This window comes from Oncorhynchus keta, chromosome 35, assembly GCF_023373465.1.
Source record: "Oncorhynchus keta strain PuntledgeMale-10-30-2019 chromosome 35, Oket_V2, whole genome shotgun sequence".
Taxonomy (NCBI): domain Eukaryota; kingdom Metazoa; phylum Chordata; class Actinopteri; order Salmoniformes; family Salmonidae; genus Oncorhynchus; species Oncorhynchus keta.
In genome coordinates this window covers 19,281,597-19,309,134 of record NC_068455.1, presented here as the reverse complement: position 1 = coordinate 19,309,134, position 27,538 = coordinate 19,281,597, and the positions used below count along the sequence as shown (strand labels likewise).

Genomic DNA, 27,538 nt, shown 5'->3' with positions numbered 1-27,538 from the left:
ACTTTTCAAAGATGTCTAGAAACGTACACATTTTGTGCTCTTGTAGGAAGCAATCACTCCCCTATTCCGGACAACAAATGATCTAATAACGCACTAACTAGCAAAGGATATGAACACAATGGGCACACGTGGCTACATGCAGCCTCCGCTTTGATCTCAAAACAAGCACATCTACTCATGACCGCTCATACTATAAACAGTCCAGTTCAAAGTAAATGGCACAGATCCATATGGCAATGGTCTATTTGCATATAGGCCTACTGCAGGTCTGATAGATTATGCAACACTAGTCTATATGAAGTACAGGCTGAGTCATGTGTGTCATTGCAATAGAATCCTACTCTGATGTGTTCTGCCTACAACAAAATCTCTTGCATATTTTGTTTTATTCGATATGTTGCATTGAAAGTGGCTAATATTGCGTTGATTCAATCACAATTGCCACAGTAAATGGAAACGTTGATAAGGTTAACAGGGAAAACTTCAGAAAAGGTTGGCGACCACTGTTCTGAATCAAGATAACCTTCAGTCAAAATGCAAGCCGAGATCTATGACTTAAAAAACATAAGCCATGCAACATTAACCAATTAAAAACAGTACTGTGGCAATGAGGTTTGTGCAGTAAGCTGTAGGCCCAAAACATTACCACATATTGACTTTGCTTGAAATTGCCCTGCCAATGAATGCATTGTTGTTCAGGCCATTTAAAAAAATCTATTTTCTAAAATTTGAGGTATGCTATATGATCACACCGGTAATATATCCATTGTTATATTACTTGTGAAGTACAGCTGAGTGAGCATACATTTTAAATAATTGGTGCCTGGACATGGTCAGCTTTAGTGTAGTGGAGGGAGAGAGCAGCAGAGAGGGTCTGCTTCTCAACATCACTCCACTATCCCTTTCCTCCACTGACCAAAAAAAACAGACACCATCTTCCAGCTGATGGTGAAACTCTAGTTTCACCGCATTATTTAAGCCTCATGCACACATTCATGTTGTTACTCCTATGAACAGACAAAGTGAAATATTGACGTTAAAAAAATACCCAAGACTATCAATACACTCCGCCAACCCTGATGTCCTAGCCGTGTCTGAATCCTGGCTAAGGAAAGCCACCAAAACTTCTGAGCTTTCCATTCCGAACTACAACATTTTCCAACATGATAGAACTGCCAGGGGGAGGAGTTGCAATCTACTGCAGAGATAGCCTGCAGAGTTCTGTCATACTATCCAGGTCTGTGCCCAAACAATTTGAGCTTCTACTTTTACAAATCCACCTTTCCAGAAACAAGTCTCTCACCGTTGTCACTTGTTATAGACCCCCCTCAGCCCCCAGCTGTGCCCTGGACACCATATGTGAATAGATTGAAGATGTTTGGTGACCTAAACTGGGATATGCTTAACACCTCGGCCGTCCTACAATCTAAATTAGATGCCCTCAATCTCACACAAATTATCAAGGAACCTACCATGTACAACCCTAAATCCGTAAACACAGGCACCCTAATAGATATAATCCTGACCAATTTGCCCTCTAAATACACCTCTACCGTCTTCAACAAGGACCTCGGCGATCACTGCCTCATTGCCTGAGTCCATAATGGGGCCGCGGTCAAACGACCATCACAGTCATACGCTCCCTAAAACACTTCAGCGAGCAGGCCTTTCTAATCGACCTGGCCCAGGTATCTTGGAAGGATATTTACTTCATCCCATTAGTAGAGGATGCCTGGTTGCTCTTTAAAAGTGCTTTCCTCACCATTGTAAATAAGCATGCCCCATTCAAAAAAAGTATATAAAACAAAGAACAGATATAGCCCTTGGTTCACCCCAGACCTGTCTGCCCTTGACCAGCACAAAAATATCCTGTGGCACTCTGCATTAGCATCGAATAGCCCCCACGATATGCAACTTTTCAGGGAAAGTTGGGAACCAATATACAGAGTCACTTAGGAAAGCTTAGGCTGGCTTTTTCAAACAGAAATTTGCATCCTGTAGCACTAATTCCAAAAAGTTCTGGGACACTGTAAAGTCCATGGAGAATAAGAGCACCTCCTCCCAGCTGCCCACTGCACTAGGAGAGGCTAGGAAACAGTCACCACCGATAAATCTACAATAATCGAGAACTTCAATAAGCATTTCTCTACGGCTGGCCATGCTTTCCACCTGGCTACCCCTACCAACAGCTCTGTACCCCCCCGCTTCTCCTTCACCCAAATCCAGACAGAGGATGTTCTGAAAGAGCGGCAAAATCTGAATCCCTACAAATCAGCTGGGATAGAATCATCTGGACCCTCTAAAATTATCTGCCGAAATTGTTGCAACCCCTACTACTAGCCTGTTTAACCTCTCGTATCGTCTAAGATCTGACACGCTCATCCCCCTCTTCAAAGGGGAGACACTCTAGACCCAAACTGGTATAGACCTATATCCACCCTGCCTTTCTAAAATCATTCTGTATACATCTGGTCCTTCTTTGAACACTTAACACACCTCCAAACGATCTTTAACATTGAAGAGCATACAACATTCCTTCCGTGGCCTCCTGCTTTTAAATGCATCTAAAACTAAATGCATGCTCTTCAACCGATCGCTGCCCGCACCCGCCCGACGAGCATCACTACTCTAGACGGTTCGGACTTAGAAAATGTGGACAACTACCTAGGTGTCTGGTTAGACTGTAAACTCTCCTTCCAGACTCACATTAAGCATCTCCAATCCAAAATTAAATCTAGAATCAGCTTCCTATATCGCAACAAAGCATCCTTCACTCATGCTGCCAAACATACCCTCGTAAAACTGACCATCCTACCGATCCTTGACTTCGGCGATGTCAACTATAAAATAGCCTCCAACACCCTACTCAACAAACTGGATGCAGTCTATCACAGTGCCATCCGTTTTGTCACCAAAGCCCCATATACTACCCACCATTGCGACCTGTATGCTCTCGTTGGTTGGCCCTCGCTACATATTAGTCGCCAAACCCACTGGCTCCAGGTCATCTATAGGTCTTTGCTAGGTAAAGCCCCGCCTTATCTCAGCTCACTGGTCACCATAGCAACACCCACCTGTAGCACACACTCCAGCAGGTATATTTCACTGGTCATCCCCAAAGCAAACACTCATTTGGCTGCCTTTCCTTCCAGTTCTCTACTGCCAGTGACTGGAACGAATTGAAAAAGTCTCTGAAGCTGGAGACCTATATCTCCCTCTCTAACTTTTAAGAATCATCTGTCAGAGCAGCTGTCCGATCACTGTACCTGTACACAGCCCATCTGTAAATGGCCCGCCCAACTACCTCATCCCCTTATTGTTATTTATTTTAGCTCTTTTGCACCCCAGTATCTCTACTTGCACATCAATCAGTTAATGCTAAATTGTAATTACTTCACCTTTATGGAAGATTTATTGCCTTACCTCCCTTATCTTACTACATCTGCACACACTGTACATATATTTTTCTATTGTGTTATTGACTGTACGTTTGTTTATCCCATGTGTAACTCTCTGCTGTTGTCACACTGCTTTGCTTTACCTTGGCCAGGTCGCAGTTGTAAATGATAACTTATTCTCAACTGGCCTACCTGGTTAAATAAAGGCAAAATATTATTATATATATTTTTTTTAAACCTTCCTACTCATTCATTACTGCTGCAGTGCTTGTTGTAGCGTTTATAGCTTAAACAAGAACTCACTCAAAAACAGTAGCTCTTTGCTCTATTCATCGATAGTCTCTCTAGTCATGGTTTTAAAGATTTTGAAATCTCACAGTATCAACTTAGCTGGAGCTTTCTTTTATGCCTGCTACGTTACTGCAGACAAGGTCATCTAAGCCATCTAAGTGGCTAGCGGTAGGCCTCCCTGGGCCTGCCGGGAAGGCAGATTTTGTACCTTCTGACACATGAAATGGTTCAAAATGGCAACAGTTGGCCTACCCGGTGCACAGGGCAACTGAAGCGGGTGCACCTACCGTCAACAGCCCATGATGATTACAAAAAAAAAAAAATGGGAACGCAAGGCTTTATCATTGGGGTTTTTACGGAAATGTTTGGTGATGGACTAAGAATGCCTTGGAGATCACCGAGTTGGTGACCACTGCTCTAGAAAGTTGAGTAAAGAAGTTAAATCTCGTGCTTCTCTCGGTGGGCTGATATTTCTGCACAGCAGTCCCCCGGGGAGCTGCAGCTTAGTGGGAACATCGTCTGTAACTAGAAGCTTGGCCTAAAAAGCATTTCAAGAGATTCTCAATTACAATTTTTTTTATCCAGGAAAAGTCTCAAAATTACTACATAGCATTATCTAAGTGTGCACACTTATCATGACGTTGCCCTCTGAGTACAGCGAGCACCATCTCCCACTCTCTGCTTCTACAACCAGACTGCTGTGGGCAGAGTGAGGTCGTGAATTCCTAAGGAAGACCCTGCCTCATGGACACACAGTATTAGAGAGAGGGTAAACTTTCACAGAGGACAAAGGAAATGCTTCCACCTCACAGAACTTCAAGTACGAACACATTTCATGTTCCAGAGAAAGTGTAAAAGATTGGTGAAGAATCCAGCTACGAACTGATGCGTTTGTCACAACTTGGGAAGCTCATGAGAGACGGTGGCCACATTAGCCTAACTAACTAGACCATAAGGATATAAAGGCTTGTGGCCACATAACACTGTTTATATAATAGCCTCAGATATGAGGTTTACATCTAATTGTTGTTTAAGATGACTGAGTGAGGATGATACTGTTTGTACAATGGTGTAATATGATTGTGGACTGTTTAAAGAAAAATACAATTCCCTTTTGATTTGAACTAAATCAGAGGACCGCCCCTGAGCCCAGTTAGGGTCAGACATCCTGGGACAGCCCTCTGCCATTCTGAATAAAAAAACAACTGAGAAATTATCACCAGACCATGTTTTTCTCCATTAGGGGAGGACTAAGGTTGAGACCAAGCTTACCTCAATTATGAGAGGGCTAAAGGTGTAGACCATTGCTGAATCTTTTTAACCATACCACGTGGTTAAACTCTGAGACTATCGATACCGTCAGAATGAGAACAAGTCTTTGATACTAATTACTAGTCTGTAGCTAGGAATTCGGCATCATTGAATGCGTTCATGTGTAAGGGATTAGCATTTTAATTGTTATAATTAACTCTGTAGGGACTTTAGTCGACCCCCCCATTGCCCCTTTGTCTAACAAGCTGTCATGCCGGTTCAGCCCACTAGGGCACATTCTATCATTTCATGTAACCATATTTACTGTTTGTTTATGCATTTCTGTGAATTACTTAGTAATAAATAAATTATTTAAGACAATTGATGTATGGATGACTCATAGTGAAGACTATGACTATTCGTGCAGATAACCAACCATTTACAACGTTTGGAATGAGACTAACGTGAGGTAAAATAAATAAATCATTAATCAGAAGACTCTTGATCAGATATGAAAATATCTGAAAGGTTATATTGGGAAATTATAACTTTGTAATCGGAATACTTTCCTTGGTGCCCCAACTTCCTAGTTAATTACAGTTACATGATTATTCAGTTTAAATTGAGTAACTAATTACAGAGAATCTTTGATAAAAACGAAGTCTTCAGTTTAAATGATAGTAAAGACACGACAACACTGTGCGTCCCAAATGGCACCCTATTCCCTATGAGCCCTAGTCAAAGTAGTGCACTATAAAAGATATTAGGGTGCCAATTGGGACAATTCCTCTTCTTTGCAGGAAGGCGTTATGATGTGAGGGGGAGTTTTGCTGGCCTACCCAGTGGAGCCTTGAGGAACTTTCTCTCAATTCCCTGTTGGATGTGGGCCAGGGCCTGAGCCAGGTAGTGGACAGTGTTGTTGACCATCTGAGGGGTGTTGGGGCTGGTGGACGTTGTGCTCATACTATCCCCCTTCAGTTCCTGTAGCCTGAACAATGACACCTGTAACCTGAACAACATGGACAAGACCGAGAGAGATTGTGTTAAACTTTGACTCCTGGGGAAGCACAGTCTAAGATACTGTGGGGATAAAAAAAAAACAGGAAGGTATGTGGAATGTATGACCTATTGTACCAGATGTTGCTTGTTCTTGGGGTCATGAGTTTCCCCATTACAAACATTGACAAAAAGAGTTACACACCACATTTTTACAGGTCTGTTACCTATAGTTAGCTAACACACTTTTGTACATTGCACTGTAACTTACAATTTACCTTATTTTAGCACCCCAAAAAAACATAATACTTCCAGGTCAACTGTAATATGAATACTATTATAAAGCACAACTTCTCCCCTTTCCACAAAATCAATGACGAGACCTTCATGCTGCACATCTCCGCATGATTTGAAGGCAATGAGCTCAGTCAGGTCTTTATTTTTATTTTTTTAAATAATGTCGGGTGTGGAAACTGCTTTTATCACTGTCCAATTTAATCACCTCAAAAATGTAAATAAAACACTATAAAAGAGTTTATATGTGTCATTAAATACCTATTTGAAGGCTTGTGTCGAATTTGAGTCTTTAGTTTTTAGGGCGGCGCTAAAGTTATCTTCAGAAGTAAACAGCGGCTGTCATGGCTTTTGAGAGTCATGATGGCTTGCAGTGATGACGCAAGAAAATAATATTCAGTTAATTGACTAGGTATCTGTCCTTACCCCATCCCTTTCCTGTTTTTAATCCATGAGAGAAGAGCTTCACCTGGTGGAGAGGCTGTACGACATCACAATTTAACGTACAGTGTCAGAGAGGTCCGTTTTTCCCTTACTTTTCTCCAATACTATCGTGCCATTACAATGTCAATCAATGCTTGAATGACAACACAGTCACTACAGTCCCATTAGTTTTCATTGCAGCCTCGTTTGAAGGCCGCGGTTGCGCAAATTTGTATGGACTGGTGTTAGTCAACAGAATGCTTTTTCTCAACCAACTCACACTATAACCATATATCTAGCTAACCTCTTGGTCTCAGCCTTCAGCTCCTGTAACCTGACCAGTGAAACCTGCAACCTGACCAGTGAAACCTGCAACCTGACCAGTGAAACCTGCAACCTGACCAGTGAAACCTGCAACCTGACCAGTGAAACCTGACCAGTGAAACCTGACCAGTGAAACCTGACCAGTGAAACCTGACCAGTGAAACCTGACCAGTGAAACCTGAACCAGTGAAACCTGACCAGTGAAACCTGACCAGTGAAACCTGACCAGTGAAACCTGACCAGTGAAACCTGACCAGTGAAACCTGACCAGTGAAACCTGCAACCTGACCAGTGAAACCTGCAACCTGACCAGTGAAACCAACCTGAAACCTGACCAGTGAAACCTGCAACCTGACCAGTGAAACCTGCAACCTGACCAGTGAAACCTGACCAGTGAAACCTGACCAGTGAAACCTGACCAGTGAAACCTGACCAGTGAAACCTGACCAGTGAAACCTGCAACCTGACCAGTGAAACCTGTAACCTGACCAGTGTAACCTGACCAGTGAAACCTGAACCAGTGAAACCTGACCAGTGTAACCTGACCAGTGAAACCTGACCAGTGTAACCAGTGAAACCAGTGAAACCTGACCAGTGAAACCTGACCAGTGAAACCTGACCAGTGAAACCTGACCAGTGAAACCTGACCAGTGAAACCTGACCAGTGAAACCTGACCAGTGAAACCTGCAACCTGACCAGTGAAACCTGCAACCTGACCAGTGAAACCTGACCAGTGAAAACCTGACCAGTGAAACCTGACCAGTGAAACCTGACCAGTGAAACCTGACCAGTGAAACCTGACCAGTGAAACCTGACCAGTGAAACCTGACCAGTGTAACCTGACCAGTGAAACCTGACCAGTGAAACCTGACCAGTGAAACCTGACCAGTGTAACCTGACCAGTGAAACCTGACCAGTGTAACCTGACCAGTGAAACCTGACCAGTGAAACCTGACCAGTGAAACCTGACCAGTGAAACCTGCAACCTGACCAGTGAAACCTGCAACCTGACCAGTGAAACCTGCAACCTGACCAGTGAAACCTGCAACCTGACCAGTGAAACCTGCAACCTGACCAGTGAAACCTGCAACCTGACCAGTGAAACCTGCAACCTGACCAGTGAAACCTGCAACCTGACCAGTGAAACCTGCAACCTGACCAGTGAAACCTGAACCACCAGTGAAACCTGTACCTGACCAGTGTAACCTGACCAGTGTAACCTGACCAGTGAAACCTGACCAGTGAAACCTGACCAGTGAAACCTGACCAGTGAAACCTGACCAGTGAAACCTGACCAGTGAAACCTGACCAGTGAAACCTGACCAGTGAAACCTGCAACCTGACCAGTGAAACCTGCAACCTGACCAGTGAAACCTGCAACCTGACCAGTGAAACCTGCAACCTGACCAGTGAAACCTGCAACCTGACCAGTGAAACCTGACCAGTGAAACCTGCAACCTGACCAGTGAAACCTGCAACCTGACCAGTGAAACCTGCAACCTGACCAGTGAAACCTGCAACCTGACCAGTGAAACCTGTAACATGAACAAACAAACAAGGGGGGATACTTTTTACTGATCCTGTACAGTCTCAGCTCAGGGCGTCAATAAAGAAACACTGGGAATCATTTTTTAAAACTTATTTAAGTGTCTGGTGGCCATGCCTTTTACTCAGACGTAACCATAATTGATCTCAATGTAACAATATTAGGGATGTGACAAATGGACAACTTTTCTGAACGTTTAAACCGCCATTTTATGAGTTTTTGGTAAACTTTAAAAAAAAATATATATATATAATCATACCATTTTATGTCAATATTGACATGATTGATTGACGGTAGGTGGGGGCAGGAGGTGCTGTATAAACAAACTCACTTCCTTGATAACTTCCTCACACAACAGCTCTGCGAAGCCCAAGAAGTATGAATGCCCTGACTTCTCCAGAGGCCGTATCGCAGTAAATGCTGTATGGCCACTGCAGAGATTGGATTGACCATGCAGAGCCTTTAATGGTCCAATTACATTCGTATGACCACTAGGGCCGGGCAATGAAGTTCTCTCCCGCGAACCTTTAAAAACATAGAACGCAGCTACAGTAACATGTCGGTAATGTATAACCTTCCAGACACTTAAAAGTGCTGCATCAGAAGCGTCGGTACCTTTGCAGTCAGTAAAATTCTGTGCCGGCATATAAATGTTATATCGTTTCCCTGACAACAATAAACGTCGCTGATTGATGTCCTGCTGTGTTTTTTTTTCATGGTAGGGTAGCTAGATGTGCTTTCAGTCTACTAAATGTCTTGGTAAGTCGATGATTAAAGTTTTTTTAAAGTACTTTAAGGAAAGAGCAGTCCGCGCATGCTAGGATTGACAGTTCTGGTTGCCTAGTGATGGAAGTGAGTCCCGCTTTAGAAGCAGCGCTACTTTACAGACAAGTAAAATACCGTTCATATAAGAGAAGGTTTCGTAACGACGTTTAGAAGCCGTAGTGTAGCCTAAAAGACATGCAGTAGCACTTTCAAAGGGCCACATACCATTCTATGTGAAAAGGGTAGGCCTAATCGATACAGGCTATACCAGTAGATACGGTCATTTCATATAATGAGGGAAACACACCTCCACAACGAAGATTAGCCAACCCCGTGCTCGAAAGACTGGCCTGAAGATACTGTACCTCCATCTCGGTCCCATGAATAGCCTAAGCTAGGATATTCTACATGCAGCATACCAAAGACTGAACACTCACCAGTAGCAAAGAGAAAGAGCAGGCAGGGCAGGCATGAGCATGTGTCTTGGTAATCTACATCTCGCAATTGTTTTGCAAATTCACCTTGTTACCTAAAGTTCCTCTTCCTCTGGTTTTATTTAAATTACACAGCTTTCCCCAAGCCTTTATAACCAAATGGTCTAGTTAGGCTATAACACAGAAAATAATGCTGTGACAACGGCACTGATTTTAATTGTGGGGGGAGGGTTCAGTTCGGTTCCCAACTTTGTTTTAACGTTTACACCCCTAAACCATATTGATTATCGCTAGCTAATGTCGGTGCACAAAATGACAGACTGGACTTTGATGTGGTGAGTGTACATTACTTACCTGTCTTTTTTCAAGTAATGTATTTCCATGTTCTCCACGTCACAGTTCTCTCTTTTAGTGACACCATTCTCCTTCAGCTCAGGGGTCAGTAGTTCATAGTGGCCTTCCTCCAGTGCTTTCCTCCATATACTCCTCTCCATCACCTACCATACAAGATATCAGACAATAAGCACCCATGATTTTACTCACTGAAATGTACATTTGTATTTAAAGTTTGGGAGGTTTTTTTTTTTGCATTCAGAAGCAATTCATAACTCAACATACAGCACTTCTGCATACCAACTCATTCCTCATCTTACCCAGGTATAATTACCTAATCATTACTATAAGAATGAACTGATTTGCACTAATGGAAGTCCCTCTGGATAAGATGGTATGCTAAATGACTCAAATGTAAAGCGGTTGCATCAACTTTTTTTACTATGTGAAATAAAACAAATTATTAATCAGAAAGAGCTATTGCCCAACCAAAGCCTCAACTTGCCCCTGTGTACCCTGGCAGATGTAGTCAAACCTCGACTATTCCCAGTGTACCCTGGCAGATGTAGCCTAACCTCGACTATTCCCAGTGTACCCTGGCAGATGTAGCCTAACCTCGACTATTCCCAGTGTACCCTGGCAGATGTAGTCTAATCTAGACTATTCCCAGTGTACCCTGGTAGATGTAGTCTAACCTTGACTTGTCCCAGTGTACCCTGGTAGATGCGGTCCTCTATATCTAGCAGCAGATCTCTCAGCCTGTTGCCCATGAAGTCCTCAGCAGGAGCCGCTGTGCCCTCTGGGAGAAGAGCAGAAGCAGCCTTGGACTTGGCTGAGACAGCTTTGTTAACACCAGCCTCTGGTTTAATATCTGGAGAGAAAAAAAGAGGCAAAACAGTGAGTATCCCAAACGTCCAGTAGTTTGGGATATTCCACTCTCTCATTCAGTCAATCCTTTACTCCTGAAGCGATTGTCAGCTGAAGTGCAGTGAGACAAACCAACATTGCCGACTTGATGACAATTGATGTAAAATAATAAAAAAGTGATTAATAAATACATTTGATTGATTTGCCATTTGGATCAGGTTGCTCTAGTCTAGCCAGAGGCCTCTCCTAGTCAGTACCTGTCTGGTGGTAGCGGTCAGCGGTTGCTGTACAGAGGAGCTGTGCAATACGTTCCTTCTCCTGCACCAGGACCTCCTTCAGGGTGCTCTCCCTGTGACCCCGTGGATTCAGGGCCTCGATCAGTGCCTCCACCTCCTGGGGACTGCTGTAGAAGGCCCAGTGGTTAGGACGATTCACTGGGGGAGCAGAGCTGCTCTGGACGGGGGCTGGGATGATGGGTTTGGAGTCAGGGTCTGGGGTAGAGCCTGTCTGGGAGAGGTCCTCTGGTTGTCCGGCCTCGTTCTGAGACACCTCCATCTCCTCAGCCTTGGCTGGCTCCTGTTCAGAGGTCGGTTCCTGGGGATCCAGCATGTCCTCAGTCAGACCAAAATAGTCATCTTCCACGAAGAGGGCAGATGTGGAGGGGAAGAGCCAGTAACGACGGTATAGACGGTCACGCCCCAGGGGGAGGATATAAGTGCAGGCTGCAACCTTCTGGATGCGCTCCTGGAGATCCTTCTCTCTCGGCTGCTGCTCAGCGCTCACCTCTTTAGGCTGCTTCTCCTGGAGATTGCTGCCCATCACTAGAGGTGAAATCAAAGGATTGTGTTAGAATGGCAATATGGTACTAACCAGAGGTGAAAAGATTTAACAACGCATATAGAACTGGACTACAGAATATAGAACATTTCCATTGCAAAATGTGCATTCTAGTGTTATGCGCAACAATTGATCGAGTCACACTATGTGAACGCTTTCTATGATTGCTAGCCGTATGCCAAGAGGACTGAAGGCTATTACTCTTCCTAGTCCTGTTGATCGCCTGCTCCTCCTCGTCTTCAGTCTGATGTTCCTCCTTCAGGCTCTCAGTGCTGGTGTTCATCTCTTCAGTTTTCATGTCGCCGTTTCTTCCTTCCATCAGCTTTTCATGTTTCTCTTTCAGTTCTTTCAATTTCATCTCCTGTTCTTTTAACTTCTCCTCCTTCCTCTTCCGTACTCTGATTGCAGCCTCTTCCCTCTCTCTGCGGTGCTGCTCAGCCTTCAGTTCCCTGAGCTCTTGCTTGGCCTGTCTCTGCTCGTCAGCGCTGTCCTCTATGAAGTCCCTGGTAGACACTAGAGTCAGCAGCTTACCACACAACGCATGGAGGATCTTCAGCTTCTCACCTGGGACAGAACACAAGACAAATTACACTAAATTCGATAAAAAGTACTTATTCCCAAGCATGGCTCAGAAGTGTGATAATTTTGGAGTGAGAACTGGAATTCTCATAAAAGCCAGATATGTTGTAATGATTAAGCGTAGCTCTACCGTTGTTTCCAGGAACCCTAGAGAGAAAAAAAAGCTTGCATAGTCGTTAACGCCGTGGCTGTACCATTACTACAGCTTAAATGGTGCGTTTCTAGACCAAACAGTTCACCAGATACGACCCATATTACTGGGAAACCTGTTTTCTTCCTGAGTCTGATTGACAGGCCTGATAACTTTACTAGTAGCCTACATCCGAACACTTGGGGGCACAGAAAGAAAAAGGGATAGCTTCTTCAGTTCTGCTTCTTTTCTTCAGCAATAACTTGAAGAGGCTGTCTGTGTGTGTGAGTGTGTCAGTGTCACCTGGCAGCAGGTCGTAGACAGCAGTGCAGGACAGCCTCTTGAGCAACCCAGGGTTGGCCAGCCTTAGCTCAACACAGGGGTCGTCTGTAGAGCCGAATCCTCCACGTTTCTGGTAGCGGAACTTGGCGTTGGCAGAGTTGCAGTCGGCCCCCGATGCCAGGATGTGCAGCCTCAGGATCTCTGACAGAGTACAGCTGTCCAGGTCCAACTGCTTCAGACTGCAGCCTACAGAGACATGCACTGTGTAATCAGGCTCTCAGTACAAAATAAACAAATATGCAAGTAGTTGTATATGAACATTGACTATATTAAAGATTGTAGTCCTTCTCTCACCTTGGTAGAGCTGAGGCCAGGCAGCAGCCAGGGAAGACACAGCACTGATGGCAGACTGTGTGGGGTCCGCATCATCATCCAGAGCCTCACTCAGATCTGACAAGGAAGATTCACAGATTTTTCAATATGCTAAACTTTGTAATTAGTCAGTCAATCCTACAGCCTGGGTGAAATGTCACCATTGATAAATTTGTATTGCTCACTACCAAAGTATATTTGGTGACCAATCACAATCGGTTAAGTAGACTAAACAGGGTGTTGACAGTAAACAAGCGTTGTCGAGGCCCGTTTCTGTCCCTACCTTTGGCGTCAACCTCAGCCACCTGGTCGCGGGCCACCTCCTCCTGCTCCTCAGCCAGGGCCTGGAAGATGGCCGACAGGAAGAAGAAGAGCAGCTCACAGAGTGGCCCCTCGGGGTCCGACCCCACCAGGGCCTCCTCCAGAACCTCTGGAACACACAGACGAGGCCCAACAGTCAGAAAACTCCTGACAACACACACACACACACTAAACCAGACTGTCACTGAACTTTCACACAATTAACTATATTCTAATATCAAACAATGGGTGATAAACCTAAAGTTGTAGAACCAGTGATTGTATTTTTACAATGTTTTGCCAGTGTTTCTCACCGAGTGTGAGGCCTTCTGGGAACTCGTCCTTGAGGTCAAAGAGCTCTCCAAAGGCTTTGAGGAACTCCAGCACCATTAGAGCATCTCCGAACAGCTCTGCAGGCAGACGGGTCTCCACCGGCACTGGGGCTGGGAGATCCTGGACATGATTCCATAGAGGAGAGTCAGAGGCCTAAACATGCTAACTTTACTTACCAACTTAGAGATCCCATTTAGGACGTTTCACAACCTTACTGTCTTAAAACACAAAAGGTTAACATGGACGCAGATGAGTTTCTGCTGTATAGCCAACTCATATCGAACACAGAAGTTGCCTATACAGCACCAACTTTCTTGTATCAATGAGAAAAAGTAAGCATTTCAATTAGGGAGGACGAGGCCAAACAAAAACTAGCTACGGTTGGGGCTGCTTACCTTCAGGTCGTCACACTCCATGTCTTCTCTGGGTTTGCTCCAGATCTTTAGTCTCTCTGCATATTTCTTCTTCTCCTCCTTCAGCTTCTCTCTCTCCTGCAATATAGTATTACGATCCATACAGTGTAATCTATATTAAGTGATCTGAGACATTGTATGGTGTACAAATTAAATTAAAAACCCAGTGACATCGATCAAAAATAACGTTAATCGTAACGTACTTTTTCCTTTTCCACTTTCATGCGTTCTTTCTCGTCTTTCCTCCTCTGCTTCTCCTCTTCAAACATCTTTTTCATCTCTTCCCGCTTCTTTTCTTTGTCCTCCTTCTCTTTCTTTTTGGCCCCCAGGTCATCTTCCCTCTCCCGATTGGCCTTTTCATGTGCTGAACATGACAGATTTGTTAAAACACATTGTCACCATTCTTGAGATATAGATTAAATGTGGCAGCCAAACCATGGGATCATTCATACATCTTTTGGCACAGACTCATTAGCACTTACATGCTAACACTGCACTACTTTTTGCACTTACATAATAACATGCTAAGACTTCTCTACTAATATACAACTAATCTACTGGACTCACCCGTAGCTATCATCTCCTCTTTCTGCTGCATCAGACGAAGCTTTTCCTCCGCTGCCTACAGTAAAGGAAATAAATAATCTAAACGCAATCTTCTCTTAAAATGGTTCACATTTCGTCACAAGTCGTACTGAGCAAATTCATGGTGGAAGTCAAAAAGTTAGCATTTACAATATAATAAGATTGTTATGATTACTCAGCGAATAAGTAACAACAAAGGGTGTACATATGGGATGTGTCCCAAATGGCACCCTATTCCCGATACAGTGTACGACTTGACTAGGACCTGTAGATCCATTTGGGACAAGTACATTGCCAATCCTCACCTCTCGAGGAGAAGAATCATTCTTGGGCCTGCTCCGCCCTTTAGGAGGAGGACTGAAGACAAACACAGGCGGCTGGTCAGGGAAAAACTGGGAGAAGTGCTGTTCTGCCAACTTGTACTTAGCAACAGTTGATGCCTAAGCATGAAACACAAATAAGAAACTGTTGGCAACAACACTAGCGCAAAATGACAGTTCCTTGATTCTACGGCTGACCCAAATTAGTCGACAGGCTGTTGGTTAACAAAGATTTTTTTTGTTGTCAAGCAGTAGCACACACGTCGGGAAGTATTCAGACCCCTAGACTTTTCCCACATTGTTACATTACAGCCTTATTCTAAAATATGTTTTTTTTTTATTCCCCTCAACAAACACACAACAACCCATAATGACAAAGCAAAAACAGGGTAAGAAATGTTTGCAAATGTATTAAAAATAGACTGAAATATCACATTTACGTAAGTATTCAGACCTTTCCCACAGTACTTTGTTGAAGCATCTTTGGCAGTGATTACAGCCTTGAGTCTTCTTGGGTAACCGCTACAAGCTTGGCACACCTGTATTTGGAGAGTTTCTCCCATTCTTCTCTGCAGAGCCTCTCAAGCTGTCAGGTTGGATGGGAAGCGTCGCAGCACAACTATTTCAGGTCTCGCCAGATGTTCGATCAGGTTCAAGTCCAGGCTCTGGCTGGGCCACTTAAGGACATTGAGTCTTCTCCCGAAGGCAGTCCTGCATTGTCTTGGCTGTCTGCTTAGGGTCGTTGTCCTGTTAACCTGCTCAGGGCCTCCGACTGGGCTTCAGCAAGGATCTCTCTGTACTTCGCGCGGTTCATCTTTGCCTCAATCGCTCAGTCACTGCCACTGAAAAACATCCCCACAGCATGATGCTCCCACCACAATCCCCATAGGGATGGTGCCAGGTTTCCTCCAGATGTGATGTTTGGCATTCAGGCCAAAGAGATCAATATTGGTTTCATCAGACCAGAGGACCTTGTTTCTCATGGTCAGAGTCCTTTAGGTGCCTTTTGGAAGACTCCAAGCAGGCTGTCATGTGCCTTTTACTGAGGAGTGACTTCAGTCTGGCCACTCTACCATAAAGGCCTGATTGGTGGAGTGCTGCAGAGATGGTTGTCCATCTGGAAGGTTCTCCCATCTCCACAGATGAACTCTGGAGCTAAGTCAGAGTGACCATCAGGTTCTTGGTCACCTCCCTGACCAAGGCCCTTCTCCCCCGATTGCTCAGTTTGGCCGGGCGGCCAGCTCTAGGAAGAACCTTGGTGGTTCCAAACTTCTTCCATTTAAGAATGATGGAGGCCACTGTTTTCTTGGGGACCTTCAATGCTGCAGAAATGTTTTATTACCCTTTCCCAGATCTTTACCTCGACACAATCCTGTCTTGAAGCTCTACGGACAATTCCTTCGACCTCGGCTTGGTTTTTGCTCTGACATGCACTGTCAACTGTGGGACTCCAATCAAGTTGTAGAAACATCAAGGCTGATCAATGGAAACAGGATGTACCGGAGCTCAATTTCAAGCCTCATATCAAAAGGGTCTGAATACAGCCAACAGCTGTGTCTGTCCCAAGCTCACTGGTGCAGGAAACTTGATACAATGTTGCAAGTTCACTAGCACCTGCTTCAGGCCTGATATTGAACCTTTATTTTTTTTTACTAGGCAAGTCAGTTAAGAACAAATTCTTATTTTCAAATGACAGCCTAGGAACAGTGGGTTAACGGCTTGTTCAGGAGCAGAATGACAGATGTGTACCTTGTCAGCTCAGGGATTTGAACTTGCAACCTTCCGGTTACTCGTCCAACGCTCTAACCACTTGGCTACCCTGCCGACTAGGCAAGTAATTTAAGAACAAATTCTTATTTACAATGACGGCCTGCCAAGAGGCAAAAGATGTCCCACGGGGACGGGGATTAAATAGATGTTAAACCTAAAAAGTATACTGTAATTTTCTTTATTAAATGATTGAGATATGACTTATAAATGAAACTGTTCCACAAAAATGCTGATATGAAAAACATAACTGGCACGCAGATTGGTAGAATTGGTAAGAAATTGGTATTCCACATGAGAAAGGTTGCCGACTCCTCGTATAGCCTATTGTAAGCAACTTCAGGAGAGTAAAAGCCAGCAGGAGTTTGAAGAGAATGGTTGGGTCTGGTTGATTTATCTAGATCTGTGGCTCTTTCGAGTCATTTACGTGTTATTTTATCAAACAGTAAGCTTAATGCATCAGATAAGCTCAAAGCATCAGATAAGCTCAATGCATACAGTGGATTTTATTTAACAAATGCATAGTCTGTCTATATGGAAAAATACACATTTAACATTTACAAATCGATTGGTCGAAAGAAAAGACACATTTTGGTTGACCAAGGTTCTGTAGTCGGGGACGGCCCTACTTGATTCAAATGGCCGCAAGAGCATTAAGAGTTTTTGCTTAAAAAGGAACACACACCAACGTGCATAATATTTTCAAGTTCAATCTTAATACCTTGATCATAACGACTCCGTTCTGTGGTTCACAGTGCTGTTTGAGCAGCAGCTTTAGTCTGTCTCGTGAAAACGTGTTCTTCTTACGGCTAAAATAAGCGAGCAAGAGACAGGAATAATGGTTAGTGGTTCCATTTAAAAAGTCAAGAGGGGATTAACTGTTGAATAAGAACAATACAAGCTACCAGAACATTGTTAATCAGTAGGTTAGTCTCACCTCATCTGACCAGCCTTGGTGAATATGGGAACACTGCCTTCCTTGATGGGCTGTACTTTGTACTTGAACACAGACGGGTTGACAGGTTTCTTTGTCTTGCTTTAAACATGACAGGGGGGCAAAAGGTATTAATCCATGCTAACAAAGAAACTAGACTGGGGCAAAGACTTGGTGTGCATGTGCAATGGCACCCTAGTCCCTATAAAGTGCACTACTTTTGACCATAGGGATTAGGATGCATATCCAGATGCAGCTCTGAATAGCTTGGCTTACAGACTGACCCATTGGCCTTTGATTTGGGGCTTTTAGGAGTGTCCTCCTCACTGTCACTGATGACGATGAAGTCCCCCTCCATCTGAAGTTTGGCATGCCCATTGACCGGCCCGTTGGAATGGTGGGGAGACTGCACATCCAAGATTTCACATAGCTGCCTGTAGGAAATATTCAAAACACATTTCAATTTATTGAAAAACACAGCTGCATGGTCAATCCGATGCCTGTATTGACCGTGCAGCACTTACGGCGATACAGCCTCTGCAGAAGTCAGGGCACTTATACTTCTTCCACTTCGTGTAGCAGAGCTGTTGAGAAGAGCTGTTGTGAAGGAAGTTGTCAAGGAAGTGAGCTTGTTTAAACGGGACCATACCGCCCCCACCCAATCATGTCAATGTGGTGGAGGTATACGGAGCCCTCCGCTGACTTCCGGGTAAAATGAGCCGTGTGAAGCAGGCGACTAGGGGGTTGTCTCTCGACTGCCGCCTCTCCCGAGCCCATTGAGACGTCATAACCAGCAATTGGTTAAAAAAAAAAGGGGGCAAAAACACATACACAGATAAAGTAGGAAGTTTACATACACCTTAGCCAAATACATTTCAACTCAGTTTCACAATTCCTGACATTTAATCCTTGTAAAGAATCCCTGTCTTAGGTCAGTTAGGATCACCACTTTAAAGAATGTGAAATGTCAGAATAGAGAGAATTATTTCTTTCAGCTTTTATTTCTTTTATCACACTCCCAGTGGGTCAGAAGTTTACATACTCAATTAGTATTTGGTAGCACTGCCTTTAAATTGCTACACTTGGGTCAATTGTTTCAGGTAGCCTTCCACAAGCTCCCCACAATAAGTTGGGTGAATTTTGGTCCATTCCTCCTGACAGAGCTGGTATAACTGAGTCAGGTTTGTAGGCCTCCTTGCTCGCATACGTTTTCAGTTATGCCCACAAATTTTCTATGGGATTGAGGTCAGGGCTTTGTGATGGCCACTCCAATTCCTTGACTTTGTTGTCCTTAAGCCATTTTGCCACAACTTTGGAAGTATGCTTGGGGTCATGGTCCATTTGGAAGACCCATTTGCGACCAAGCTTTAAACTTCCTGACTGATGTCTTGAGATGTCGCTTCAATATATCCACAATTTTTCCTCCCTCATGAGGCCATCTATTTTGTGAAGTGCACCAGTCCCTCCTGCAGCAAAGCACCCCCACAACGTGATGCTGCCATCCCTGTGCTTCACGGTTGGGATGGTGTTCTTCGGCTTGCAATCGGGCCATTTTTCCTACAAAAATAACGATGGGCATTATGGCCAAACAGTTCTATTTTTGTCTCATCAGACCAGAGGACATTTCTCCAAAAGTACAATATTGTCCCCATGTGCAGTTGCAAACCGTAGTCTGTCTTTTATAGGGTAGTTTTAGAGCAGTGGCTTCTTCCTCGCTAAGCGGCCTTTAAGGTTGTCGATATAGGACTCGTTTTACTGTGGATATAGATACCTTTGTACCAGTTTCCTAAAGCATCTTCACAATATCCTTTGCTGTGGTTCTGAGATTGATTTGCACTTTTTGCACCAAAGTACATTCATCTCTAGGAGATCGAACGAGTATCCTTCCTGAGCGGTATGACAGCTGCATGGTACCATGGTGTTCATGCTTGCGTACTATTGTTTGTACAGATGAACGTGGTACCTTCAGGCTTTTGGAAATTGCTCCCAAGGATGAACCAGACTGGTGGAGGTCTATAGAGTTTGAAGGTAGGCCTTGAAATACATCCACAGATACACCCCCAATTGACTCAAATGATGTCAATTGGCCTATCAGAAGCCTCGACATCATTTTCTGGAATTTTCCAAGCAGTTTATAAGGCACAGTCTATATACACTTAAGTTGACTTCTGACCCACTGGAATTGTGATACAGTGAATTAATCTGTCTGTAAACAATTGTTGGAAAAATGACGTGTCATGCACAAAGTAGATGTCCTAACCGACTTGCCAAAACTATAGTTTGTTAATAAGACATTAGTGGAGTGGTTGAAAAACGAGTTTGAATGACTCCAACCTAAGTGTATGTAAACTTGCGACTTCAAATGTGTGTAATATATATATATATATATATATACACACACACACACACACATATCTCTTTAATGAAAGTGTTTGTTTTGTTGCCCAATACATTGGTAAGTCACGTAGGAGATGGCAAATAGGAAACAACGCTAAATCACTGAAAACCCCTGTATTACAAGTCCATGGGGCTTCTAAGGTCCAGTTAGAGCTCTGCCACCCCACCCCGGTAGGTCTCAACATTATACAGTGGGTTAGGGCCGGGTAGGGCCTGTTTTTCCATCAATAACTAAGGTACAGCTAGTACTCATGTATCATTAACATTCTGAAGCTGAGCCATTTGCTTGTGCACTGCTGTGTAGTACATATTCCATGTACATATAGCGTCAGAAGTGCTTTAACCTCTTTAAATAAGACTAGAACATTGTCTGACTCCACAGGAGAGATTATTTTCCCGAAAATAAAATGTTCCTTGAGTTGAGTGACGAAAAGTAGCTGGTTCACAGCTCTCGGTCTCGTCACCAAGCAGAGGTGTTGCTATGGATACCCACAAGTCATGCACAGAGTGTATGCAGCGCAAGACAGACAAGCAGCTAATGGAAGTGCTTTCTGATTTAGGGCAGGACCAGGGCTTAAATTTCACATTCGAAAATTGGGCCTAGATAGGGTAGAGTCTGAACGTCACGAGCATGGATAGGGCTTAAAATTCATTCAGTGAAAGGCTCTAGGTCTAGTTCATTAACTTGTTTAAAATTAGATGAAATCTGCTCAATAACTGTACTTGTAACAATAGTCATAGTAGCAGAATTGAAAGAATGGTCATTGTTGAGGCCCAGACTTAATATTTGTAACAATACATGCTCGTACTAATACCACTGGCTTACTCCCCCTTCCCTCTGCCCCCCCTGCTGTGGGTGCATGTTGCTTCTTGTCTGGCATTCTCGCTCAGCTACCTACTGCTAAACTGTGATAATGTAATGTCTGGGACAACTCCTTTTGCTGGCTCAGCCAATCACAGAGCCTGCCTTAGGTCCATCCACTCAGTCCCTCCCGTTGTGTTATTTTCAAAGTTCAGTTTATGATGGCTGACCGATGCCCTCTTGGCTCATTTATTTAGATCCATATGCCCAGTGGCTTCCATTATCTAGTAGCCACAGGATAAGGACGGTGAGGAGACAGCCTACAGAGGGGAGGTCTGAGACTTAGTGTGGTCCCAGGACAACAATCTCTCCTTCAACGTCAATAAAAAACAAGGAGCTGATCGTGGACGACAGGAGTAAGTGTACACTCCCATCCACCCCCACAATGGAGCGCGACATCCACACTGCTCAAATCAAAAGGCCAAAGCATATTTCTTGTTGGCAGAAGACTACCCTTAGTAGGACTGGTAACTATAGACTTAATGTTATGGGTACCTGGCTGCTCTACAGTAGCTAACAAGAAATACATTTAAAAATGTATAATCAAGGCTCTCCCTAGGATTTTCTGAGATGATTGTGCTGATGTAGGCCTAAATGTTAGGTAGAGGGAGGTCCAAAAGGAGTCAGTCAACTTCCCACTCAGGAAGTTGAAGAAATTATATATAGTACCAGTCAAAAGTTTGGACACACTGATTCAACGATTTCTTTATTTTTACTATTTTCTACATTGTAGAACAATAGTGAAGTCATCAGAACTATGAAATAACAAATAAGGAATCATGTAGTAACCAAACAAAAGTGTTAGATTCTTCAATGTAGCCACCCTTTGCCTGGAAGACAGCTTTGGCCATTCTTGGCAATCTCTCAACCAGCTTCATGAGTCACCTGGAATATATTTCAATTAACAGGTGTGCCTTGTTTAAAGTTAATATGTGGCATTTATTTTCTTCTTAATGCATTTGAGCCAATCAGTTGCGTTGTGACAAGCTAGTGGTGGTATACAGAAGACAGCCCTATTTGGTAAAAGAACAAGTACATATTATGGCAAGAACAGCACAAGCAAGCAAAGAGAAACGAAAGTCCATAATTACTTTAAGACATTAAGGTCAGTCAATGTGGAAAATTAAGAACTTTGAACATTTCTTCAAGTGCAGTTACAAAAACCATCATGAGCTATGATGAAACTGGCTCTCATGAGAACCGCCACAGGAAAGGAAGACCCAGTTACCTCTGCTGCAGAGGATAAGTTTATTAGAGTTACCAGCCTCAAAGATTGCAGCCCAAATAAAGGTAACAGACACATAAATAACTACTATGAGAAGACCGCGTGAAATCAGGCCTTCATCATCAAATTGCTGCAAAGACACCACTATTAAAAGGACACCAATAAGAAGAAGAGAAGCCAATGTGTTTGAAGATGGCGCCGGAGGGGATAGCCGCAGTCTTATCGGCTCTTAACCAACCATGATATTTTGTTTGTTTTTTCACGTTGTTCGTAACTTGTTTTGCACATAATGTTGCCGCTTCCTTCTCTTATGACCGAAAAGAGCTTCTGGACTTCAGAACTGCGATTACTCACCTCAAACTGGACGAAGAGTTCCTCAATGAGTTGGACGGGAGGGAGATACTACTGACACCCGACCAGACCCAGACTCCATCGGTAGGACAGAACAGCAGCCTCTGGTAAGACACAGGGCGGGGGTCTATGCATACATGTTAACAACAGCTGGTGCACGGTATCTAAAGGAAGTCTTGAGGTTTTGCTCACTTGAGGTAGAGGATCTAATGATAAGCTGTAGACCACACAATCTACCCTATAGACCACATAATCTACATACCACCAGACCGATGCCGGCACTAAAACTGCACTCAATGAGCTGTATACCTCCATAAGCAAACAGGAAAACGCTGTTAATGCAGGGAAACTTAAATAATTTACCTAATTTCTATCAGCATGTTAAATGTGCAACCACAAAACTTCTAGACCACCTTTACAACACACACAGAGTGAAAAGCACAAAGCTCTCACTAGCCCTCCATTTGCCAAATCTGACCATAATCCTCAAAAAGGTTCTACAGCTGCACCATCGAGAGCATCTTGACGGGTTGCATCACTGCCTGGTATGGCAACTGCTCGGGCTCTGACCGCAAGAGGGTAGTGTGTACGGCTCAGTACATCAGAGGTCAAGCTTCCTGCCATCCAGGATCTCTATACCAGGTGTCAGAGGAAGGCCCTAAAAATGGTCAAGAACTCCAACCACCCTAGTCATAGACTGTTCTCTCTGCTCCCGCACGGCAAGCGGTACCGGAACGCCAAGTCTAGGTCCAAGAGGCTTCTAAACAGCTTATAACCCCCAAGCCATAAGACTCCTGAACAGCTAATCAAAATGGCAACCCAGACTATTTGCATTGCGACCCCCCCCCACCTACGCTGCTACTCTGTTATTATCTATGCATAGTCACTTTAATAACTCTACCTACATATACATACTACCTCAACTAACCGGTTCGCCCCCACATTGACTCTGTACCGTTAGCGCATGTATACCGCCCTGCTATTGTTATTTAGTGCTGCGCTTTAATTATTTGTTTTTCTTCTATTTTTCTTAAAACTGCATTGTTGGTTAAAGGCTTGTAAGTAAGCACTTCACTGTAAGGTGAAATGTGACACAATTTGATTTGAGACTTGTCTGGGCCAAGAAACAGGATCAATGGACATTAAACTGAGATTTTTTGTTCCAATCGCCATTTCTTCATGAGACACAGAGAAGATGAACAGACTCTCTGTATGTGCAGTTCCCACCATGAAGCATGGAGATGGTGCTTTGCTGGTGGCACAGATTTATTTAGAATTCAAGGCACACTTAACCAGAATGGCTACCACAGCATTCTACAGTGACAAGCCATCCCATCTGGTTTGCACTTAGTGGTACTATCATTTGTTTTTCAACAGGAAAATGACCCAACACACCTTCAGGTTGTGTAAGGGCTATTTGACCAAGAAGGAGAGTGATGGAGTGCTGCATCAGATGACCTGGCCTCCACAATCTCCCAACCTCAACCCAATTGAGATGGTTTGGGATGAGTTGGACTGCAGAGTGAAGGAAAAGCAGCCAACAAGTGCAAAGCTGTCATCAAGGCAAAGGGTGGCTACTTTGAAGAATCTCAAATATAGAAATAGATTGGTTTGTTTAACACTTTTTTGGTTGTTACATGATTCCATGTGTTATTTCGTAGTTTTGACATAGTCACTATTATTCTACAATGTAGAAAATAGTAAAAATAAAGAAATCCTTGAATGGAGTGTCCACACTTGACTGGTACTGTACATATTACCTCAACTAACCTGTACCCCCTGCATATAGCCTCATTATTGTTATTAATGCTAGTTTATTTTTTTACTTTGTAAGTAAGAATTTCACAGTAAGGTACAACACACCTGTTGTATTTGGCGCATTGTGACAAATACAATTCTATATTAGAGCTCCTCTGGCACCCCTCTCCAAACAGGTCATAGCCAACTCTCAACCACATTGACAAAAATCCATGTATCGGTTTACTACAGAGAACATGATTTCACTGTCAAAGAGCTGGGCTCTAGTGAACATAAATAAACACAAGACATTGGATGAATACTCCTTTGGCTAAATACGGGAACTATCAAAGCACCGAGACTCATAGGGAGAGAACATAAAAGGCATTGTAGTCCTTCAGGAAGCTGGTATAAAACCAAATGATATCAGACCCCTGGTTAGAAGTGAAACTGATGACACTAGATGAGGTCATATGTATAAAATAAAGTGAAACTGATGACTGTCGGGGAGGTCATCATATGGTTAAAACCAACACATTACCCGACACTGGTGCGGCTCAGAACACCCAGATTACAGTAAAGTTGAGTACAACTGATGATGCTTGGTGAAGTCATGTGGTTAAATTAACACTTTACCTGGTACCGGAGCGGGTCACAACGTCCACAATCTCCCCAGGGAAGAACCTCTCCTTGACGTAAGAATACACATCATCACAGATCTCATGGAGCCGGGTACGGTAGGTGAGGGCTGTGAGGTGCAGCAGGGGGACCACCAGGGCTGAGGGGAAGCTCTGGAGGCTCTGACGACCCCTCTTCTCACAGTCCAGAGCTTCCAGGTAGGTCAGGCCAGGCTTGCCCGTCACCGCACAGCTCCACACCAGGCTGTTGCACAGGATGGTCCTCTCAAAGAAGTCACTTGTTGGGAGACGGGGTGATTCTAGTCAGTACAGATAATTGCATATCCCCTATAGTGTAACGTCACTACTTTTGACAAGGGCCCTAATGTTTAAGGGCATGAAATTGCTCACTAATTTTTCATGTTGGGCTGGATACATTCAAAATATTGCTGCCCACATAATCATAGGAGGAAACAAAAACCAATGCTCACCCCAAATTGGCATTAAAAACATAACACAACCTAACTTGCACAACATATACCTTGCTCATCTGTGTACACTGTAAATATTGAGATGCTTTACCAGTTTCTGCATCGATAGGACCTCAAAGTTTTCCAAAGTCATGTTGATCAGTCGGTCACACATGCTGACTAAATACAATTCCCCAAAAAGTATACCTTATACAAAACCAAATATAAAACAGTCCATCTTCAAAATAGTGCTAAAATAATGAACAGAACTAAAAGATGTATGTCACTGTCCCTCTACTAAATGTACAGTAACATGGGAACTTGCAGTCTATCTGGAATGAGGGCCAGGGTGAAAATTGTTTACCTTTCAAGAACCCCTTGAAACAAGTCAGTATTATTTGTAGGCAAGTCCGAATTAAAACGTTTGTCTAGGCTATGGGTTACAAATTGCTAAAATATTTCACTATAAACACACTAGTTAACATGTTGCTTCCTAGTTAGCTAGCTATAAACAATCCCACAACAATGAGCCTGTCCACGTTCCACACGCGAACTGAGCCAAGACGAGTTGTGATGAGCGCGAACGGCTCTGCTCTCATTTTAGGACTATGTAAAAGTATCTAAGAGAACATCCGATAACTTCTAAGAATGGTTTGATTAACCAACCAGTTACTCCATGGATATGATAGTAAATTACGGCAATAATTATAAACTAGTCAAATAAAGTTGACTCAAGTTGGATATTTTGCAACGCTAGCTTCAAGCTGGCTAGCAGGCCCAAATACTTGGTTAACACGGCTGGTAACATTAAATGGTAGTCGCTCCAACACTATTAGCTAGCTATAGTAGCCGCTAAACTAGCGGTGATCAAGCTGGCTACACCTGCCAAACAAAGTTTGACAACTGGATAGAAACAACGGTTCTGACCCATTTCATCTGATGACTAGCTAAATAGGTGTCAACCAGACAATACATTATTAATGATTTACCAACTAGTTTATAATAAGTAGTACTTTGTCCATCTTCCATGCACTGCAGTGGATTTTAGCTTCTTAGCAAGCTAGCTAATGTTTGCTGTCACTATGGGTTAAACTTTCCTAATTTGAGTTGAGCCAAAATTGGATGGTCATTTAATAGTTAATAACTAACATTGATCATTATTTAATGTTAATGAATTTATCAATTTGGTCTTCACGTACTCGTATGTCCTGAAGATTTCATGTGTGACTTTGCAAAGAAACACTTCTTCATCTGGTTTGAGGTCCGCTGGGGGCTTCTGTCTGACAAACGGCTTTCTGTGGAGAAGCGGCATCTTTCTTTATCTTCGTCTCCGATTTGTCCTCTTTGAGACTCAAAAGGAGGGAAAAGAAAGCCAGAAACCATGTAATTACAAAGTTTTAAATCAGTATTCATAGGCAATAAACTCACACATGAGGACAGTGACCCAAACATTCAAAAGAAAATGGTCGTGATAATCTACGACAATTTTAAGAGGAAATCCAGCCTTTTAATGGCACACGCTTCCAGTAACACACAAAAGTGACGCTTTTCCAACCAACTCACATGAAAATGTGCTCAATGAATGGGAACCTGTCTGATATTAGCAATTAAAAACCTCGATGTTTAAACCACTTGAGAACATTCTCGCATACTAGAGGAAGAATTCAAGAGATTTACCGGATCGGTTATGTAACATTAAAACAATAATCCGCGGGAGAAAAATACAAAAAGTAAACGGACTGCCCCACTTCACCAGCGGACGGACTGCGTGTTGACTATAATTTTGATCCGCTCTATTTCACAGATGAAAAGCGCGTAGGAGGGCGTATCTTGAGTGAAGACTATATGATGTCCATTGGTTGTTTATCCCGCCACTCGCATCATCACCTCCAATCATGTTTATCTTCATTGAACATCAGAGGAGTGGAGAAGCAATATGGGATTTGTTACTACTTGATTCAGAGCATCATACAAATGAATAGTAAAACATAGCATATCTGTTCTGGTAAAACATACTTTTTCAACTGATACACAACTTTTGTACAGGTTTAAGTGAGTGATCATAATCATAGCGCCTATACATATTATAGCGCCTAACATTTTC

At 43.4% G+C, this 27,538-nt stretch overlaps 1 protein-coding gene and 1 long non-coding RNA gene across 8 annotated transcripts in view; both read right to left on the bottom strand.

Annotated features, from left to right (window-relative positions):
- Positions 1–27,237, bottom strand: part of LOC118368103 (bromodomain adjacent to zinc finger domain protein 1A-like) — a 39,617-nt gene extending 12,380 nt beyond the window's left edge. Inside the window, exons 1-19 of one of the 5 annotated variants that reach the window (XM_052496669.1) lie at positions 27,112–27,237; positions 26,634–26,784; positions 24,984–25,262; positions 18,060–18,209; positions 17,779–17,877; positions 17,563–17,650; positions 15,060–15,194; positions 14,737–14,791; positions 14,373–14,533; positions 14,152–14,247; positions 13,738–13,876; positions 13,407–13,553; positions 13,106–13,201; positions 12,773–12,997; positions 11,962–12,324; positions 11,181–11,744; positions 10,752–10,927; positions 10,078–10,220; positions 5,780–5,949 (exon numbers count right to left, since the gene is read on the bottom strand). In XM_052496669.1, coding sequence (XP_052352629.1) covers positions 5,780–5,949; positions 10,078–10,220; positions 10,752–10,927; positions 11,181–11,744; positions 11,962–12,324; positions 12,773–12,997; positions 13,106–13,201; positions 13,407–13,553; positions 13,738–13,876; positions 14,152–14,247; positions 14,373–14,533; positions 14,737–14,791; positions 15,060–15,194; positions 17,563–17,650; positions 17,779–17,877; positions 18,060–18,209; positions 24,984–25,262; positions 26,634–26,746 — 3,199 coding nt within the window. In that variant the 5' untranslated portion in view covers positions 26,747–26,784; positions 27,112–27,237. Of the gene's footprint in view, positions 1–5,779; positions 5,950–10,077; positions 10,221–10,751; positions 10,928–11,180; positions 11,745–11,961; positions 12,325–12,772; positions 12,998–13,105; positions 13,202–13,406; positions 13,554–13,737; positions 13,877–14,151; positions 14,248–14,372; positions 14,534–14,736; positions 14,792–15,059; positions 15,195–17,562; positions 17,651–17,778; positions 17,878–18,059; positions 18,210–24,983; positions 25,263–26,633; positions 26,785–26,997 lie in introns of all 5 variants that reach the window. The other 4 variants (XM_035751875.2, XM_052496670.1, XM_052496671.1 and 1 more) reach the window with 4 other exon arrangements.
- On the bottom strand, positions 6,373–8,542 carry LOC127915892 (uncharacterized). 3 transcript variants are annotated; one of them, XR_008092805.1, is made up of 5 exons: positions 8,451–8,542; positions 8,311–8,415; positions 7,958–8,146; positions 7,023–7,085; positions 6,373–6,980 (listed from the first exon to the last, which is right to left on the bottom strand). It is a non-coding gene; the product is annotated as an uncharacterized LOC127915892 (long non-coding RNA). The 3 variants fall into 3 exon arrangements; XR_008092804.1 differs by lacking the exon at positions 6,373–6,980 and having other exon boundaries at positions 6,997–7,085; XR_008092806.1 differs by lacking the exon at positions 6,373–6,980 and having other exon boundaries at positions 6,997–7,085; positions 7,979–8,146.
- Positions 27,238–27,538: the final 301 nt, after the last annotated feature.